This window comes from Erpetoichthys calabaricus, chromosome 6 (genome assembly GCF_900747795.2).
Source record: "Erpetoichthys calabaricus chromosome 6, fErpCal1.3, whole genome shotgun sequence".
NCBI classification, from domain to species: Eukaryota; Metazoa; Chordata; class Cladistia; order Polypteriformes; family Polypteridae; genus Erpetoichthys; species Erpetoichthys calabaricus.
The window spans coordinates 22,360,340-22,380,126 of record NC_041399.2 but is presented as its reverse complement, the minus strand read 5'-3'; the positions used below and the strand labels follow the sequence as shown (position 1 = coordinate 22,380,126).

Below are 19,787 nucleotides of genomic sequence, written 5' to 3'. Positions count from 1 at the left end.
GATCAACTGGCCCTTTGTCAATGGTGCTAGTCTCTGTGATTAAGCAAAGGTACTGTTTATAAGGTTGGGGAAACCTGCAGTCAATTGAGATTGAGGAAGAGACTTGGATAAGTCTCAAAATATTTCTCCCACTTAAAAACTTTGTCCAGATGAACAGAATCAAATTTCTAGGATTTCCTTACCTGGATTATTGAGCATGCATCGAGACAAGAAGAAGAAGAAGAACAACAACAACAACCACAACAACAACAACAGTCATCAGACCTTCATCAATAGGAGTGCCATGCCCCAATATAATGGATGATACTACATAGTTAACTAATCCTGGTATTTAAATGTGTATAAAGCCGGGGGTCCTTCAGGTTGTTGGGTGGCAGTAGAGAGAGAGAGAAGGAAAGAGAGAGATCTGTTAATTAACATGTGGTTTCTTGATCTTCTTTATGATGGATACGTAACTAGGAGTCTGCCTGGCCTTTATGGGAAGGTTGGCGTCTTAGCAATCTGTGATTTTTGGGGTCAATAGGGGGAGGTCTACTAGGATAGCCCTGGCAATTTACTAAGCTATTCCTTAACCTGGATGTGACAGTTGAGCTTCCACTGGATATAGTTCCTGGCTGGGACCGTAAAGGCTTTTTGTGGTAACTAGGCCGATTCTGAATCCGGGAGAGGAGAACTGGCAAGGGAGAAACAGAGGCCTTACTTGATGTAGATAAGTTGCATAAGGTGTGAGAGGGAAGGTGTTAATTATGTTGAAAGAGAGCAGGTGATCAAGTCATTGGTCAGACAAGGCAACAAGACCTTAGTTAGCTCAAAAGGGCAGTTAAATGCTTTTCCCTGTTTATTTTGATGTTTTGTACTTTCTTGTTTATATCCCCTTCAATTTATTATTATGGTAAGAGCCATTTGTTAGTTAGTTGGGTTATGTTAAATTGATAGAAGTGTTTTTCATAGCTATGTTAAAGTGTTTGCCCAAATATTAGTGCATAGTTAACGGGAGATTCTATTATAACTCTTACATGCTAACTTGTAATTGGAATATTTGAATTATCTCGTCATTCTGACTGGAGACTAGTTCAGTCTAGGATCTGCCTTACAGTAGGTAAAGCATCGAGGCCAAACAGTTTCAAACCTTATCGAACATACGGAGCGTACTGAATATATTGGAGTGAAGCCTATGTAAGTCTGTCATAGAAAAATAATAAAACTTTGAAGTACAGAAAGTAACTGAAGTTTAACATGAAAAAGCTAAGATCGTAAAGAAATGGAGAAAAAAACGTTTTTCTTATTTGCCATTTATTCTACAGTATGTGTGTAATATTTTCTGAATTTTTGGGATTTGTTATTTTTAAAATTTTCGCTAATCTTGTTTTAAAACAAATTTTGTTGGACTGTGTTTGACTCATGCTGGATTCTACCTTGCCAACCCAGTAGCTGTTTGAAATTGGAAAAGATGCAACTAAAATGATTTTTGTAATGAATATACTGTACATTTGGCATTTTGGGAGTTTGGCATGGCTTTAGAGTGCCCCTTTCTGGCCACTATATGCACACACACACATACTATATTTACATTAATAAATACTTCAGACTACCTCCAGTACTAGTATTTTACTATAATAACTAATAATTTCTGCTAAACTGGTACAGGACAGAGATACAAACTTAATCCAAATAAAATTGATCTGCAGATAATAACTGTATGTATATCTTATGTTATTGTCACTTTTAAAATATAGTAAAAATTATTACTTCTTCTTCTTTCGGCTGATCCCATTTGGGGTTGCCACAGTGGATCATCTTCTTCCATATCTTCATGTCCTCTAGTAAAAAGTATTACTATTACTTTTTAATTATGACATCAGTGCTGTTAAAAATGTTTTAAAGTTCTTTAAAAGATATGAAATACTTTATGAATAAATGTAAAATAAGTTTAAAAAAAAAAAAAAGCCTGAATAATTTTCAGTCTCTGTGACTTTGAAGATCACTTCACACATATCTATGCTATCTAAAAATTAAAAGGAAATAACATTTCCCTTGACTGGGAAATGTTTGACTTATATAAGGTTAAAAGAAAAACTGTTAAACCTCACCTTGAACGAAAGACAAGGGGGAGGCAGGTTAACGTGTCTGCACTGCAGAATGAGTTCCTCAAAATATAAACATGTTTTACTTGAATGCTTCCATTTTTCTTCTTGTGTGTGTGTGTGTTTGGCAAGTCAACAGCCTACAGCATCAACTGACAAGCACAAATGATATAACCTCGGTGTGATTTTCTGCCGGTGCCAAAATGCTGCTTTATTTGTTTGTTTGATTTGCTTTGATCAAAGTATAACTATAGTAACAGTCAAGGTGACTCACAGCGAGAGGGACTCTGATCAGATGATCGGGATCTCTTCTGAATCCTCAAATTGTTTATGGTGAAAGGACTGTTAGAAGAATTTTTGCTACTGATGTGAGCAGACGGTGAAAAGGCATGACATCAATAAGACCCAAAAAATCACAGTAGCAACTTAGAGCTGAAATGATAAACATATTGAAAATTATAATATTTTATAATACTTGACATGCTGTGAAAAAAACCCTAATAACAAGTTACAAACACACACAAGCAAACATGAACCAGCACCTAAAATGCTAAAGATCTTTATACCATAACAATAGTTTATTTTTTGTATAGCCGAAAATCACACACGGAAAGTCTCAATGGGCTTCAACCGGCCCTGTTTTTTTGTCAGACTCCCTACAAAGATTAGAAAAATGTGAAGCAAATAAGTGTAATTTAAGCATAGGCAAATATTATTTTTGATTTCTACTAGTAAATCAAGATTTAAGTATCTCATTTATCAGGCATCTTTTCAGACTGGACAATACTAATTTAGTTACTGTCCTGAGACTAATAAATAACCAAATTAACACAAATCATCTTCTAAAGGGGCATAAAATGAAAAGATCTCTTGGGTCTTTCATTCTCCAGATTACATTCTGCTTGATTCTAGTTACTACTTAGCAAACAAATAAGAAATAAAGTGTCATTAAAAGTTACCAGAACACACAGAAGGGGAGAATATGAGCTGCCATAAATAAAATAAATTGTTTTGTACTAACTGTACAGTGAAGCTGAAACAAAAAGATTGCTAGTTATTGATGGATACACACATGGGCTATGTGAACTACACAAATCTATTTGGTCCACGGACTATGAAACTGGTACTTTATTTAGAAGAGATGCCCAAAGAATTTTTATGTAGTGTACATTTAATAAAATGGAGTGCACTCTACTACTGAACATACTGTATATGTGATTATGATGCCTATGGGAAAGGCTGGTAATAGCACTCATATTTCTAGAGAACGCTCTGCCCTGCAGCACCACTTAGACATTAACTATGAGACCCCATAAATATGGAGTTTCTGTAGACTTAGCTCCTAAATTTCAATTAACTACAACATTTTAAAAACATATTTTAATATGTTGAAATAAACAGAACTTCGGCATAATAACAAATGAAAATAAAAATGTTATTTTTTGCACACTACACAATGTACATTTTTGTTTATACTTAAATTAGACTAACAACCCCATTTCAATAAAAGGTTTCACACAAATACAGAATGAATCTCATTTTGTAAAAATCTCTGGAATATCTTTTATTAAAAAAGTCTTTTGATATGCTTTGTTTCATCATTTCTCAGTACTTGCCACTGCAGAAGCTTCTAACTTTGCCAGTTTAAATGTCTGGGCATCGTATGCCCATACAGTGTCAATTCCTTCCCCAGCGGTGTCATCCGGTAACCACGTAGGAAACGGGAATCTGCAGGCAACCACTTTAGCAGTGACTTTCAACTCATTTTGAAGCTTACTCTCCAACTGTGACATCTGTAAAAAAAAAAAAAAAAAATACACATATATCTACATTTAACATCTTTTTTTATTTTTGAGAACAATATAAAAAGCAAAACTAGAGAAAAAAATAAATACACATTTCTTACATTGAATTAAGATATCATTTCAAAGGTGGTAGGCCAGTCTTAGGAGCCCTCTTGTGGTAAAATGTTAACTTACAAAGAAAGCAAGAAATTGTTGCTATTTAAGATAACTGTCTTTATTAAACATTACTGGGTAAATTAAATATGCTGTAGTACAAGGGTTCCTGTGTTCACTCCTGGAAAACCCCTATGGCTGCGGCTTTTCATTCCAACCAGTTTCACAAGTATATGGTTCAGTCTTATTTCTAAATGATCTAATTATTTAACTAGTCTTTTTCTTCTCTTATTTTGCTTTCTGAATTTATATGTAAACAAAATACAGAAATGTGCTTTTTCATGTCTTTAAATGTTAGCTTTTTTTTACTGCATTGTTTTTAATTTACCAGTGGGGTTGGCTCCTTTAATTGTGCCCAAATATGGACAGTGCAGACAATGGTGTAAATTAGGGGTGTCAAACTCCGGGCCTGGAGGGCCGCAGTGGCTACAGGTTTTCATTCTAACCCTTTTCCTAATCAGTGAGTAGTTTTCACTGCTAATTAATTCAGTTTCACTTCATTTCAATAGTCCCGTTTTCAAGGATTCAGTCCTCTGAATTGATTTGTTTCTTCATTAAATGGCAGCCAAACAGAAATGAGACGTGAAACGAGCCAACAGATGACCAGCTAAACTGGAATTTCAAACTCCAACCAATTTCACTCCAAACAGTCTCTTAATGAGAAGCTGATTCTTGCTGTTAATTAAGCCCGTTATTTAATTCAATGGCTTGTTGCTGCTCTCATTCTGCCACAGCAGACAATTCCAAATTTGTTGATTTTTCTGTTTTTTCTAAGAACACCGTCAACATGTTTTGGTGATCTGAGAGATCAACCTTACTGAGAAGTTCACCTTTCTTTATTTTCAGATATTGAGTGATGGGCAAGGGTGAGCTGGTCATATGGTGGCTTGTTTGTCTCATTATTGTTTGGCTACTAATTAAGGAAAAAGAGGCTAAGGGGCCCGAGTCAAGTTAATTAAAACTAAAGCAAAAGAAGTTAATTAGCACTAAAAACGGCTCACGAATGAAGAAGATGGTTAGAATGAAAACATGCAGCCACTGCGGCCCTCGAGGCCCGGAGTTCGACACAAGTGGTGTAAATAATAACTAATAATAATTCTTTGCATTTATATAGCGCTTTTCTCACTACTCAAAGCACTCAGCAATTGCAGGTTAAGGGCCTTGCTCAAGGGCCCAACAGAGCAGAGTTCCTATTGACATTTATGGGATTCGAACCGGCAACCTTCCGATTGAATGACACTGAAAACAAAAAGGAATAGGTTGCCTTCAGTATAAAATTAATGTGTGAGCTAATTAAGAAAAGGCTTAAATGATCAAAACATAAATAGCAGGCAGTGTGGTGCAGTGGTTAAGGTTTTGATCTTCAAACCGCGATGCTGTTGCTTCAAATTATACCACTGAATATGTGACACCTGTAGTTCAATTGGAAAAACAAAAGAAATGTAACCAATTGTGTCTCAAATGTTGTAAATCACTTTGGATAAAAGCATCTGCCAAACAAATAAATGTAACTGTAAATGAAAATAAGCAAAGTCTTAAAAAGCAAGAAAAAGTACATGTTACACACACAAATGCTTGTTATATTCTTCTAAAAATTTATTAAACCTGTTTTGTAATTTATAGATTGACACAAAAATGGCAGAAGCTAGAAATAAGAGCTTGTTTAGTAAAGGCAGGAGTCCAGTTAAAAGCAGATGGTGGTTTGGAGGAACACGTTCAGTTAAGGTGATCTGCAGGACTGAAATTGAGGACCATTTGAGTTAAGCCTTTCTTTACTGATTAGAACACAAACCTTGAAGCAGTGGCTCCACATTAGAACAATCTAGAAGAGACCAGGCCACCAAAGCTCGTCAGTCATGTCCACTTAATTCTTCTAAAAAAACATCAAAAAGTCTCTAAAGTCCTTCGGTCTACCACACTACTTGGTCACTTATTCCATTTAATTTTGGTTCTCTGTGTAAAGAAAAATGTCCTAATGTTTATGTGAAATTTACCCTTAACAAGTTTCCAACTGTGTCCCCGTGTTCTCAATGAACTCATTTTAAAATAACAGTCTCGATCCACTGTACTTATTCCTTTCATAATTTTAAACACATCAGTCATGTCTCCTCCTAATCTCATTTTACTTAAACTGAAAAGGCTCATCTCTTTTCATCTATCTTTCCTCATAATCCCCCCTGTAGCCCTGTAATTAGGCTAGTTGCTCCCCTCTAGACTTTTTCTAGCACTGCTATGTCCTTTTTGTAGCCTGGAGATGAAAACTGTACACAGTAACTCCAGATGAGCCCTCAATAATGCATTACAAGCCTTCAGCATAACCTTCTTGGATTTGTACTCTACCCATCAAGATGCTAAATAACTGAACCTTCTGTTCGCCTTCTTAATGACTTCTGAACACTGTTTGGTAGATGAAAGTGTTGAGTTCACTACGACTCCTAAATCCTTCAAACCTAACATTTTTACTTCCTACATGTAATACTTTAAATTTACTTACATTAAATGTCATCTGCCACAAATAGGCTCAAGCCCATATGCTGTCCATGTCCCTCTGCCAATCCACCTAGCTCAGTATTATCTGCACACTTAACCAGCATATTACTTATTTTCCTGTGCAAATCTTAATGTCTTTCAGTGTCATTTGGCCCGTGTCTTCATACCTCATAACTAATTGTCAGTACAGTGGAACCTTGGTTCACGACCAATAATTCGTTCCAAAACTCTGGTCGTAAACCGAAGCAATTTCCCCTATAGGATTGTATGTAAATACAATTAATCCGTTCCAGACCATACGAACTGTATGTAAATATATATATTTTTTTTAAGTTTTTAAGCACAAATATAGTTAATTAAACCATAGAATGCACAGCGTAATAGTAAACTAAATGTAAAAACATTGAATAACACTGAGAAAACCTTGAACAACAGAGAAAACTAACACTGCAATAGTTCGCACTATATCGCTACCAACCGCTGGCTAAAAACACTTTTTTTTTTTTTTAATGAGTTTTAAGCACAGGGAAAAAAATGAACATTTGAAAAAATCTGTAATTTAATAAACCATCAAGAAAAGTAACATTGCAACAATGCACGCTATGAACCGATCGCTGTAAACAGAAGTGAAACCAAAATCAAGCCCAGTGCATTCTTTAACTGCCTTCCTACCTTATGCGTCCAGCCCTCTCTGTCGCGCTGCCTGTGTGTGTGCGTCTCTCTCTCGCGCTGCCTGTGTGTGTGTGTGTGTGTGTCATGCTCTCTCTCTCTCTCTTTTGCTTGCTGCACAGGAAATGCACAGGGAGAGACTGAACATGTACAAACCGAAAGCGAAACTGGCTTGTTCGTATACCGAGTGTGTGGTCGTGAACCGAGGCAAATGTTTGGCGAACTTTTTGGTCGTAAACCGATTTGTACGTGTACCGAGACATTTGTGAACCGAGGTCACACTGTATTTGGATACAATTTAAAGAGCAAAATCTGAAGAAATAAAGTGAACTGAAATTAGAATGGCAAAAGGGAGTTAAGCGTTTAAAAATATGACAAAGAAAACACAATTTCTTCTAAATGCAAATATCATACTAGAGAACTTTTCTGAATGCAGAATAAGAAATGAAAAAAGGCCCCCTAAATAATTAGACTGATGAGACATAACAGTGACCCACTGCTTTGTAAGTCTGGTTGGAATGAGTGCCTGTAGCCACAGTGGTACACCAGGACTGAATTTGGGAACCTGTGCTGTAATATACTGAAAAATGTTCATTAACCAGTGAATATATTGGACAACACATGTTTGCCCCATAATATGTTTGTTTTAGCTTGAAATACAATTAAAATACATTTCCAGCAATACACTCTGGAAAATATAGATATTTCTTTTGCTTTTATATAGTGCAAAAGTTGAAGCAATGTACTTTTACTAAAAAAACATTTTATTCAGTTACAGTATATGCAACTAGAATAGATAACCCTAAGCTAAAACACAAGCTAAAAGCTACATGGTTGGTTTAATTAGTTTTTCCTTTACATATACTGTAAACATTGATTCTCATCTAAAATGAAGGTAAAATGATACTTTGACAAGAATTTGAAGACTTAAAGTGGTTTCTAATTGCACTCTACAATATAAATCACACACAGGAAAATGTGCATTTGGAATAATATATAATAAAATGTTTTAAACCATATCATACTATACCTGAAATAATCCACTGACTTTTCATTAAAATAAGATCAGCAGTAAGAAGCAGTGTTCATCACACTAAGAAAATTTAGTGGTGAGCAGCCGGGAAACAATTTTCTTCTGCTGCCACAAAACTATGTAAATAATGAAAATCCATAACCATTCCTCATATTGTACTTAATGCTTCTTGAAATTAATGCCATAAAAACTGCACAAAGAGATGGCTATTTTATATTTAATTAATTTGTTAGAGGGTTTATATAGCTGTACTTAAAGGTAATACTCACTGCATGCTCTGTGTGCTTTAGCTGCCTGCATATAATAAACTGAATACATACACCACTTAAATATATCTATTATGTGTATACTGTCTCTGCACTGTATGATTGCATAGCCAATGACTTCATAACCAGATTTACTTGAGATTCGTCTGAACTGATGAACCAAATAACTTTTGACCAACAAGGGAACACTGAAGTCTCTGCGCACAACCTTCACACACAATACCTCTTGTTGTATTTTCCAAACCAGCCTTATCCAGTATAAGATCATAGCTGTGCAAGCAGTAATAGGGTAGCCCAACGACAACATACTGTACATATACTTCTGGTAAGGGCTGCCAACATTTTTTTTACTTTATATTGACTAGTTACTGACATTTACAGTCACGGCCGAAATTATCGGCACCCCTGGAATTTTCCCAGAAAATGCACCATTTCTCCCAGAAAATTGTTGCATTTACAAATGTTTTGGTATCCACATTTTTAATTCCTTTATGTGCATTGGGACAACACAAAAAAACAAAGAAAAAAAGCCAAATCTGACATCATTTCACACAAAACTCTAAAACCGGGCTGGGCAAAATTATTGGCACCCTCAACTTAATATTTGGTCGCACGCCCTTTGGAAAAAATAACTGAAATCAAGCGCTTCTTATAACCATCAACAAGCTTGATACACCTCTCAACTGGAATTTCCGACTACTCTTCTTTTGCAAACTGCTCAAGGTCTCTCAGATTTGAAGGGCGCCTTCTCCCAACAGCAATTTTGAGATCTTTCCATAAGTGTTCAATCGGATTTAAATCCAGACTCATTGCTGGCCACTTCAGAACTCTCCAGCGCTTTGTCTTCAACCATTTCTGGGTGCTTTTAGAGGTATGTTTGGAGTCATTGTCCTGCTGGAACACCCGCGACCTCTGACGCAGACCCAGCTTTCTGACACTGGGCCCTACATTGCGCCCCAATATCTTTTGATAGTCTTCAGATTTCATGATGCCTTGCACACAGTCAAGGCATCCAGTGCCACAGGAAGCAAAACATCACATAACATCTTAGAACCTCCACCATGTTTGACTGTAGGTACTGTGTTCTTTTCTTCGTAGGCCTCATTCTGTTTTCTGTAAATGATGAGTTTTACCAAAAAGCTCTACCTTGGTCTCATCTGTCCACAAGACGTTCGCCCAGAAAGATTTTGGCTTCCTCAAGTACATTTTGGCAAACTCCAGTCTGGCTTTTTTATGTTTCTGTGTCAGCAGTGGGGTCCTTCTGGCTCTCCTGCCATGGCGTTTCATTTCGTTCAGGTGTTGATGGATAGTTTGATATGACACTGTTGCACCCTGAGTCTGCAGAACAGCTTAAATATGTATTGAAGTTGATTGGAGCTGTTTATCCACCATTAGGACTATCCTTCGTTGCAGTCTTTTATCAATTTTTCTCTTCTGTCCATGTCCAGGGAGATTAACTACAAGTGCCATGTATTGTGAACTTCTTGATTATGTTGTGCACAGTGGACAAAGAAACATGAAGATCTCTGGAGATGGACTTGTAGCCTTGCCATTGTTGATATTTTTGCACAATTTTTGTTCTCAAGTCCTCAGACAATTCTCTGCTCTTCTTTCTGTTCTCCACGCTTAGTGTGGCACACTCAGACACACCACAGAAAGGTTGAGTCAACTTTTCTCCATTTTAACTGGCTTCAGGTGTGATTGCTATATTGCCAACACCTGTTTCTTGCCACAGGTGAGTTCAAACAAGCATCATATGCTTGAAATAAAACAATTTACCCACAATTTTGAAAAGGTGCCAATAATTTTGTCCGGCCCATTTTTGGAGTTCTGTATTCTCTGTTTTTTTGTGTTGTTCCAATGCACATAGAGGAAATAAACATGTGTATACTAAAACATTTGTAATTGCAACAATTTTCTGGAAGAAATGGTGCATTTTCTGGGAAAATTCCAGGGGTGCCAATAATTTCAGCCATGACTGTAAATGACATCATAACTTTTGTGGTTTCATGGAGGAAGTTCAGAAAATATGACTGTACAACATGCAACTTCAGATTTACAGCATACTGCGTGTTTTTTAAACAGAATCCTTCTGCAACTTCATTTGATTATTTTATCTTAACTTTGCTCCCACAATTTCCATTAAAACATCAGGGATTCATTTATTGAATATGACATGTGTCCATAACAAAATGGAAGAAATGACACTGCTCACTTGTAAAGAGTGAATGTCTTTTGAATATGCAGCTGCATTTAGATCTGTTACTCAGTATGTGTCTGTCACTCAGGTCAGGTTGGGGAGCAGGTGCTAATACACCCCATCGCTGCACCCACTACAGTGATTTAATCCTTATTGAGAGACACTCATTTTTTTTATTGAAAAATAATGTTTTTCAAATTATTGTTATTATTGGTTGCCTTTTTTAAAATTTTAATTGTTATTAATGATATTAAAAATGATTAAAAAATAGTTAAAAAATACTTGGACAAATTCAATAATTTTTTTTAAAATACCCAGATTATCACTGTGATAACGCTTTCAGTTCAGGCACTTCTGCGAGTTGTAGCCTAACCAGCAGCTCCGTCTGCACTACCGCGTTTTTCTCTCTTTCTTTACTTACAGTGTTGAGCTCCTTCTCGATTGTTTGTCTACTGTGTGTGCAGTGCTTTTGTTTACGTATACTTTCTTGAATTTCCCTCTGGATCAGTAATCTATCTATCTATCTATCTATCTATCTATCTATCTATCTATCTATCTATCAAGCAAATGATTTGAAAATATATATGAATTAACCACAAACTGTAAACATAAAAATGTAATGGAAATGGTCATATGACCCTTCAACCCACAAAAGATTTCTGTGATAAAAACTGTAAAGTTTAACGATTCAACATATGTTTTTCTAGATTTCTAACATTTATACTAAAAAGCAAACATTTTAACATGAATGTGAAAAGTTCTGATATACACTGCACATAAAACATATTTAGAAAATACTGAGACTATATTTTAAGAAAGAAGAAAATATTAATCTATTGGGTTACTACATTAATTTTAAAATATCTTATCATATGTTTTAGAAAAAAACAGTATATTTTGGGGCATAATATTCTAATTAGACACTGAAAAACTATATTTTATATTTCTAAATATAAAATCTGCATTAAAAAAAATAGTAAAAAAGTACCATTTGTGGAACCCCAAAGATTACTACATTGCTGTACTGTGAAAAGCAGACCTGAAAAATAAATAAGACATAAATATTATAAGATATAATAAATATTTTTAAAAAAAGATTTCTTTAGAAGTAAAACCTCTTCTTTTTCTAATTCAATAATACTGACATCATTATTGAAAAATATTATTTATATACCCAATACATACTTTTTTCTCTCAGTAAACATAATCATGGAAAAGCCATATTGACTCTCCAACATCTATATCAATTATTTAATGTTGCACTCTAGATTTCTATACACTGTTGGACAATATGCTTGCAGAATTTATGCAATAAAGATGGATCCAGTGGTTTGAACCTAACCCTATTTGTTTATAATAATAATACATTTTATTTATATCTCAATGGATTCTTTAGTTGGATCAAAAAGCATTAGCTCTGATAAATCCTATTAAGATTTAAAGCACATTAAAGTACAGCACAACCTCAAGGAGTTTTAACTATTTGCTGAAAATGTCCGACATTTCTTTAGGTGAACAAGGATGAACAGCTTTCAAGTAAGCATGCTCCAAATCACTAGAGAACACCCAAGAGATAGAAAGCAATCATTGGTCTGATATGAAGTTGTTCTTTAAATTGAACAATATCATGATAAAGGCAAATTATAAGTAGTTAAAATCATTATAAGCCACCTCTTTAAAAAATATAACACATTCTTAAGTGAATCTGTCAATCACCGAAGTGTCTACAATTCTTGGGTACTACATGTAGACAATATATAAAAATTAAAAGAAACCAAATAAATTCATAAATGAAGTAACATGAACTTTACAGTTTTTTTAAAATAAGATTCTGTTGATTTGTTCAGTGCTGACATGGCTGTTCCTGACCAACTCCAAAATCCAGAACAGCTGCTTTAATTCCTTGCTTGTACAAAAAATGTATAATTTTTAAATGTTGTTACTCTTTTTGCATAATTATCTGAATGTAACTAAGGTGCAGAGCAGAAGTGGCAAGAAGCTGTAATTCAGGGGGATTTCCAAGAGAAGCTTAGACGGACCATGTCAGTGAACACCTGGGGGCAGCAGTGAAGATTAATGATATTCAGCATGTCAGTGTAGTATGTACACCGATTAACATCCTGCAATATACAGTATACTATAATTTATGACTAATGTCATTATTATTACTATGTTACTCTGCTCACTTTTCATTTTTGTTATGCATTGCTTGCCTTTGTTTTCATTCTTGTGCTGCATAAATCCATGAAAAAGTATTTCTTGGGTACTGTCAGAAGGAACACTTTGATTTACAAGGTCTTCTAGAACATGAAGGGCAAAACCCCTAGTTAACTTCCCTTGACTGGTTTATGGTTTCAAAAGAATATTATCCCAGTGCTGCAAAACGTGTTGCACTGAGACCCACTAATTGCTGGACCCTGGACATGCTGGAGTACCACAGCTGTTTATCTGCATAACCCTGGAATTTCTGAAGTGTAGGTCTCCAAAACCTTCTATACTCCACACTTCTGCACATTACTACAATATCTGAAGAAGAAAACAACAAGATCACACAGAGTTCTTCAGCTGGCTGTTGCATTCATCTCTGTTGACTTTTATTTTGTGTCTCCCAGCATAACCTTTGTGGCGGACAGCTGGGTCCCATGCCCGGCAGGGACACCCGTTCTGCATCTGTTCCGGGGGAGCAACCATAGGCAGCTCAATACCTTCCCCGGGACTCTTGGTGGCAGCCTCCCTGGCGGACAGTGATCCCCCAGCCTCTCATGTGGCTCCATGGGAGATGGAGTCCTCCACAGCCTGGTTGGGGGCTCGGATGGCCGCTAGGGGGAGCTGCATGGAGTCAGCAGCCCAGCTGGACGTATCTTCAGCCCCACCCGGAAGGGCAATTAGGACCAGGTGGTCAAGCACCTGGAACGCTTCCGGGTGAGATATAAAAAGGGCCAGCCACCACCACTCGAGGAGCCAGAGATGGGAGGAAGGAGACGAAGCTTGAGGAGGAGTGGTGGTAAAAGGGAGAAACTGTTGGTGTTGTGGTAATTGTGCTTGTGGACTGTGTATTTGCTTGTGTAATTGTGCTTGTGGAAACCTTTCCCAAGGTTTCTTCCATTTTTCCCTACTAGGTTTTTTTGGGAGTTTTTCCTTGTCTTCTTAGAGAGTCAAGGCTGGGGGGCTGTCAAGAGGCAGGGCCTGTTAAAGCCCATTGCGGCACTTCCTGTGTGATTTTGGGCTATACAAAAATAAACTGTATTGTATTGTATTGCATGTGGGTCACAGGGAAGACGTGCGCCCAAGGGTGAAGAAAAATAAAAGTCTTGTTAGTTTCATACGTGCCTCTGTGTCGGGTTGGGCACCTATATAGCGCCTCTGTTACACCTTTTTGAAGATTTTTGTGTTATAAGATTCTTTAACACATGATTGATTTGTGTTGTTGATGTGGTTAATTTTTCACCATTGTGGCTCAGAGGTGGCAGTTTACATGGAACAACCTTTACCCAGTGCAGTTCCCAGCACAGAACCAGGTTCACCCAAGGAGTTAGCATCTGCTACAGGACACAACACTAAAGCACTAAACAACCGAAAAAAAGGCAGGGAGCAGAAATTATCATCTTGAACAGACAAAATATTGAAAACTAGGGAATTAAAACAAAAACTTTGGCATCAAAAGTGCAACAGAAACTTGTCTTCTTTATGCCAGGCGTACAATGTGCAATTTTTTAGTAATCATGGATAAGGGACTATTCACAATGCACAACAGATACAACAGAAGTATATGTACGAGTATATTTGGTCTGATTAACATGCCACGACACGGGTGCTCCAACTATATGTGTACATGGATCAGTTTTACCTATTAAAATAAAAAAAATTGATGGCCACAAGCTTCTCAAAATGCCATCAAAGAAAAAAGCCTGTGTCCCTGACTCTTGCTACACTGTGCTCTGAAAGTAAAAGAAAAGAAAAAGGCGTAAGTGGACATGCAGATGGCCGAGATGCAGACAATACAGCCTGCCTATTTTACAGAGAGAATTAGAGGCACATAATCTACTGTATGTAATTTACTGTTAAAAGTGTTTATTTCAGATTCTTCCAGTAAAGACTTCATAAGATGCTTTTGTCATTGGCTGTTTTTAGTTGTATATGTGTGTCTATATCCTATTTAGATTTCTGAAAACAAAAACATGAAAATGGGCATGACAACAGCAATACCCAATGTACAATGTACTGTGATAGATGCACAATGAAACTGTATAGTGACATTAGAAAATTGGGCCATGAGACTGCTTAAACTGCAAGACAGCCATTGGAAATTTCTGACATGACAGTTCAATAATAAAGTGCGACTGGGTGTTGCAATACTCTCTCATACAGCATGTAAAATGATGGCCAATGAAGGCGACGTTTTGGTTGACTTGGAAAAAAATAAAGTTAAAGTTGAACAAAAAAATCACATACTGCATGCCCAGCATTAGCCGGCGAGTTTTTTCTTTGTAGAAACAAAAGTACAGACTCCAAGGAAGTCATCATGAAGCCTTAAATAAGATGGCTGCCATGACATAAGGCATACGTGGCAGTGTCCCCAGGTACACAGAGTCCTTTCCCTGGTGACGCACAGTGTAAGAGCAAGATAAGAAACACAAAATAGCACCACTGGTGAAGTCATCAACAGAATATTAAATTAAACAGCAAAATATAAAACAATAAATTTAGGTAATTCTGGACAAACCCTGTCCCAGTTCTTCAAAGACACACATTCAAAGTCAACACCAAATTCAGGAAAAGACTGCTGTATTTTTTTATGGCTGTTAAAGTTTTGTAAAAAAGAATGGAAAGGTTGCAAAAAAGTTTTACATTAAAATTATAGCAATAAAATACTGTTAAGTGAATTCTAATTTAGGTGGCTTGTCTAGAACTGATGTCTGTAGAGAAATTACTCAGTAGATTAAGAAGGAGTTTTAAGTCATCATTACAAATGAAGTCCAAAAGAGACATTTTCTTATTATACCAGTCGGTGGAGTCTCACTATGTGAGCAGCTAGGCTCCCCACAGTGAGACTGACTAAAACAAAAAAGCAGAGTTTTATCATTTATTTTCTCTTACATAACACATTTAAATACAGAGTGGCCCATATTTATATATATGATTGAAAAGGCGTTATTGTTAGGAAACTACCAATGTTATTATCAAGTAACTTAACGGAACATGAACATTAAGAACCTTAAATGTTTTTTCATGCCCTGTTCTCCATGGCGTGGTCCACCAATGCGGCATCCAGATTGATACACACCTGAGTATAAACACACACAACATACGTGCTGCTCTAGTGACAATCGATTCACCACCATTCTGTATTCGAACACAGCAGGGGTTGCCCAGTCCAACATATCTCTACTCCCATTCTCAGGCTACACAGTGATATAACTTTCTATACTTTTCACGCAGAAGTTTAAATGCTACAGCCTGTGAAACATCATATACAAAAATATGGGCCACCCTGGTATATTTTAATACATATTAATTCACTCCAATCAGCACACAGATGAATGGTACAGTCTATTAACATCCTTTGTGCCATCAAGTATTACATATATTCCCAAATTAGTTAAATATATTAAAAGCCTTAAGTAAATATCTGATTCAGAGAAATGTGATTTCTTATATGCAACCTGTTATTTAGAGGACAAAATATAAAGTTAAATGTTATATGACCTCATCTTCTAATTTAAATGTGCTGGTACAAATGATGTCAGGATGTCCTAGTTAAACAGGCAGGCATTTTCAAGTCTATTTTCTCTTACAACGTCCCACACTAGTGATCTACTGATTATTCCCCGTCTTAGTAGAAGAGGGAGGTAAAAAGGTAAAAAAAAAAAAAAAAAAAAAAAAGTCAAGATAGACTTTAGTTGGAAAAGTAGGTCTTCATTGTTTTTAAAGTTTGACTTCCACAAAATATTTGTGTAAAGATAATGCCAACATCGATGATAAATAAATGAGATTTCTGCAAATGTGCATTTTGCAGGACAAATAGAAATGACCAAAAACTAAAGCAACATACAAGATGTTTTGAGATATTGATATACTGTAAGATGATGAATGGCATTAAATGAATCCACATTTCAAAAACTTAGAAGCCTCCTTGAGCATCTTTCTCTATATGTAACCCAGAACAAGGTAAAAACTATGCCTGAAACTACAATTACACAACAGCTGTTCATTTGACAACTTCATGAGGGTAACTGCAGTGTGTTACATAAATATTCATCATCTCAAGTTGTACTTAAGACATGGTGCAGTGTTCACTGTCTTTTGATGCCATTCATTGCCTTTAGTTGGTAATATACTACTGGCAACAGTCTGTGGCAGATAAACAAGTAGGAATCGAACTGCACTTAGAGTCATCTATAAACTCAAACTGGCTCTCTGCTCTGACCCAGGCTTCTGTCATTCCAGGACCGCCTTACTCATCTAGAAAGATGCATGACATTACAGCTTATAAGCATGTATCATCTACAAGAGGATGCCAAATGATGGGTCACTATATTAATAGATTTTGCAATCCTTATATATAATTATCTTCTTCCCGTTAGGGGTTAACACAGCAGATCATCTTTTTCCATATCTTCCTATCCTCTTCATCTTGCTCTGTCACATCCATCACCTGCATGTCCTCTGTCACCAAATCCATAAACCTTCTCTCAGGCCTTCCTCTTTTCCTCTTCCCTGGCAGCTCTATCCTTAGCATCCTTCTCCCAGTACACTCAGCATCTCTCCTCTGCACATGTCCCAACCAATGCAATCTTGCCTCTCTGACTTTGTCCCCCAACCGTCCAAAATGAGCTGACCCTCTAATGTCCTCATTTCTAATCCTATACATCCTCGTCACTCGCAATGCAAATCTTAGCATCTTTAATTCTGCCACCTTCAGCTCTATCTCCTGTTTTTTGGTCATGGAAGTACACACACACACACACCCTGGAAAAGTAGTATACATGGACCTGGAATATTCAAGAAAATGATCTAACTTCTGCATTTATGCATGTCAAGGCTACTACTGTCAAATTAGGAAGGTGATACATTATCAAAGGAAAAAACAAATTGATATTACCTTCCCTGGGCACTGGAGAGCCCTCGAGAGTGCTTGATAAAACAGTCTCAGAGTACAAAGTGAACTTGACTGTTCGGAATGTCAATGTAGTCTGTAACTGCTACACAGTCTTTTCTGACATTTTGAAGAACCCTACAGAGGCTGAAAACTCTTACATTTAATGGATTTGATAATACACTTCATCACCTTTTCACTGAAATTGCCAAGAGTACACTAAAAGAGCTCTACTATATTTACTTTGACAGAGTAACTCTGGAAAGAACTGGCATCTTGGGCAAAAAAAAGTTTATTTTTGTCTTCTTAAAACTGAATAAAGCATCCTCTATATATAATATTGATAGCTAATAGGTATATATTTTTGCAGTATTTAATAATTAGCCAGTGACTAGTGTTGTTTTTGTCTATGCCACTATTTGTTGCTTTTATTTTTATTCTATTGTCAAAGCATGTGGGTCACATAAATCCAAACACAGGCGAATAAAAAACAGTGGAAGCTATCAAAGTAGAAAAACACTCACAAAGCACACAGACTTACATGAACCTTAAGGACATTTCTAACTACTAGTAAGTCTGAATGAACACTGCAATATCCAACATTTTAAATGCCTTCAGAGATACCAGCCAAGTTAACACGAAGGTAGAAATGTGTCCCATCCAATGTTCCTTCTTCTCTTCCATCTGATTTGGCCACTACAGCCCTTCACAGATAAAACCTTTCCCCTTTCCTAACACAATTAGGTTAGGTAGGTTTGGGAAATGCTAAGTGAGACAACTAAATAGCAGTCTTTGGGATGTAACAGTAAAATACAGTAATCAAGGACAATCCATGTAAAAATGAGGAGATCATACAAACACTGCCATGAAAGTAATTGAACAAAGAATTGAATCAAGATTCCTAGAGCTCTAAAGCAGCTGTGGTATCCACTGTACTGCCCTTACATAATTCAAAATATCAAAATTAAAAGGAAACCAACTTTGGCTGATTTCTGCAGCGTCTATGTATTATCCCAAAAACAACTTCTTGCTCAACACCATCCACTCATGGCTTCTTGGTCCAGATATCTACAGATTACTAGTATACCATCTCCCTTATTTACGGCATCCACAAAACTTTACCCACATCAGGTATGGACTTTCTGTTGTCCACAAAAGAAGAGGAATCCGTCTCTTATTGGTGTGGCAGACGTTAAAACTATAAATGGCCTTTTCAAACTCTTTCCCAAGGCTTCTTTGTGTTAAGGCCCATCTTCTGAAAGCTACATTTGTTTACAATTTCATTCAAATGTTTGCTTGTTTTTTAAAGCAGTACACAACTTTAAAATGTTTAATATTCATTTACAGTGGATTCAGAATATCTGATGTCACTACCCCTGAACCCTCACTCTGGCTATTTGAGGCAAGACAAGAGGAAGCTCAGGTAGTGGATTATTAATTTTGTGTGCAAGTATTGCTATTTCTTTGGATTTTCTTGTTTTGTGTTTTTGTTTTTTCTGGGGGGGAATTTTAGCCTTAAATTGTGTATTGGGACCTGTTTATTGTGGGCTGCCTTTTTGGTCAAATCCTTTTTGCTCTGCTAAGCATTTTGCTCTATTTTTTTAAATAAATCTATCAATTTGTAAACCTTCCTGGCGAGACTTGTCTCTGCACGCCAGAGTTTCACAGATTCTCTCAACTTGAAACCCAACTACCCATTTTTGGTGCCATTTTTTTTGTAGTTGAGGCCTCTTCTGGACAGGTCAGTGAAGGTCCTGGCCTGGTTTATAGGTCTCTTTGAAGCCTCATAGCTCCTCTCGTCATGTTTGTGACTCCATTTCACAATAGTAGTTGTGGAGGAGGGATGAAGGTGTTATAGATTGGGTGGATTTTACTGTAGGTGTTATAAAGAATGCTTGTATCTTCTACTGCCTACATGCCAAAGTTGTACATAGACATTTTCTGTTCAGTAACTGTAAAATAATAATAATAATAATAAATTAATACTAACA

At 36.5% G+C, this 19,787-nt stretch overlaps 1 protein-coding gene across 1 annotated transcript in view; it reads right to left on the bottom strand.

Annotated features, from left to right (window-relative positions):
• Window positions 1–3,498: 3,498 nt before the first annotated feature.
• atpsckmt (fATP synthase c subunit lysine N-methyltransferase) overlaps window positions 3,499–19,787 on the bottom strand; it is a 38,520-nt gene continuing 22,231 nt past the window's right edge. Inside the window, exons 4-5 of the mRNA XM_028803409.2 lie at window positions 11,689–11,739; window positions 3,499–3,877 (exon numbers count right to left, since the gene is read on the bottom strand). Coding sequence (XP_028659242.1) covers window positions 3,683–3,877; window positions 11,689–11,739 — 246 coding nt within the window. The 3' untranslated portion in view covers window positions 3,499–3,682. The remainder of the gene's footprint in view (window positions 3,878–11,688; window positions 11,740–19,787) is intronic.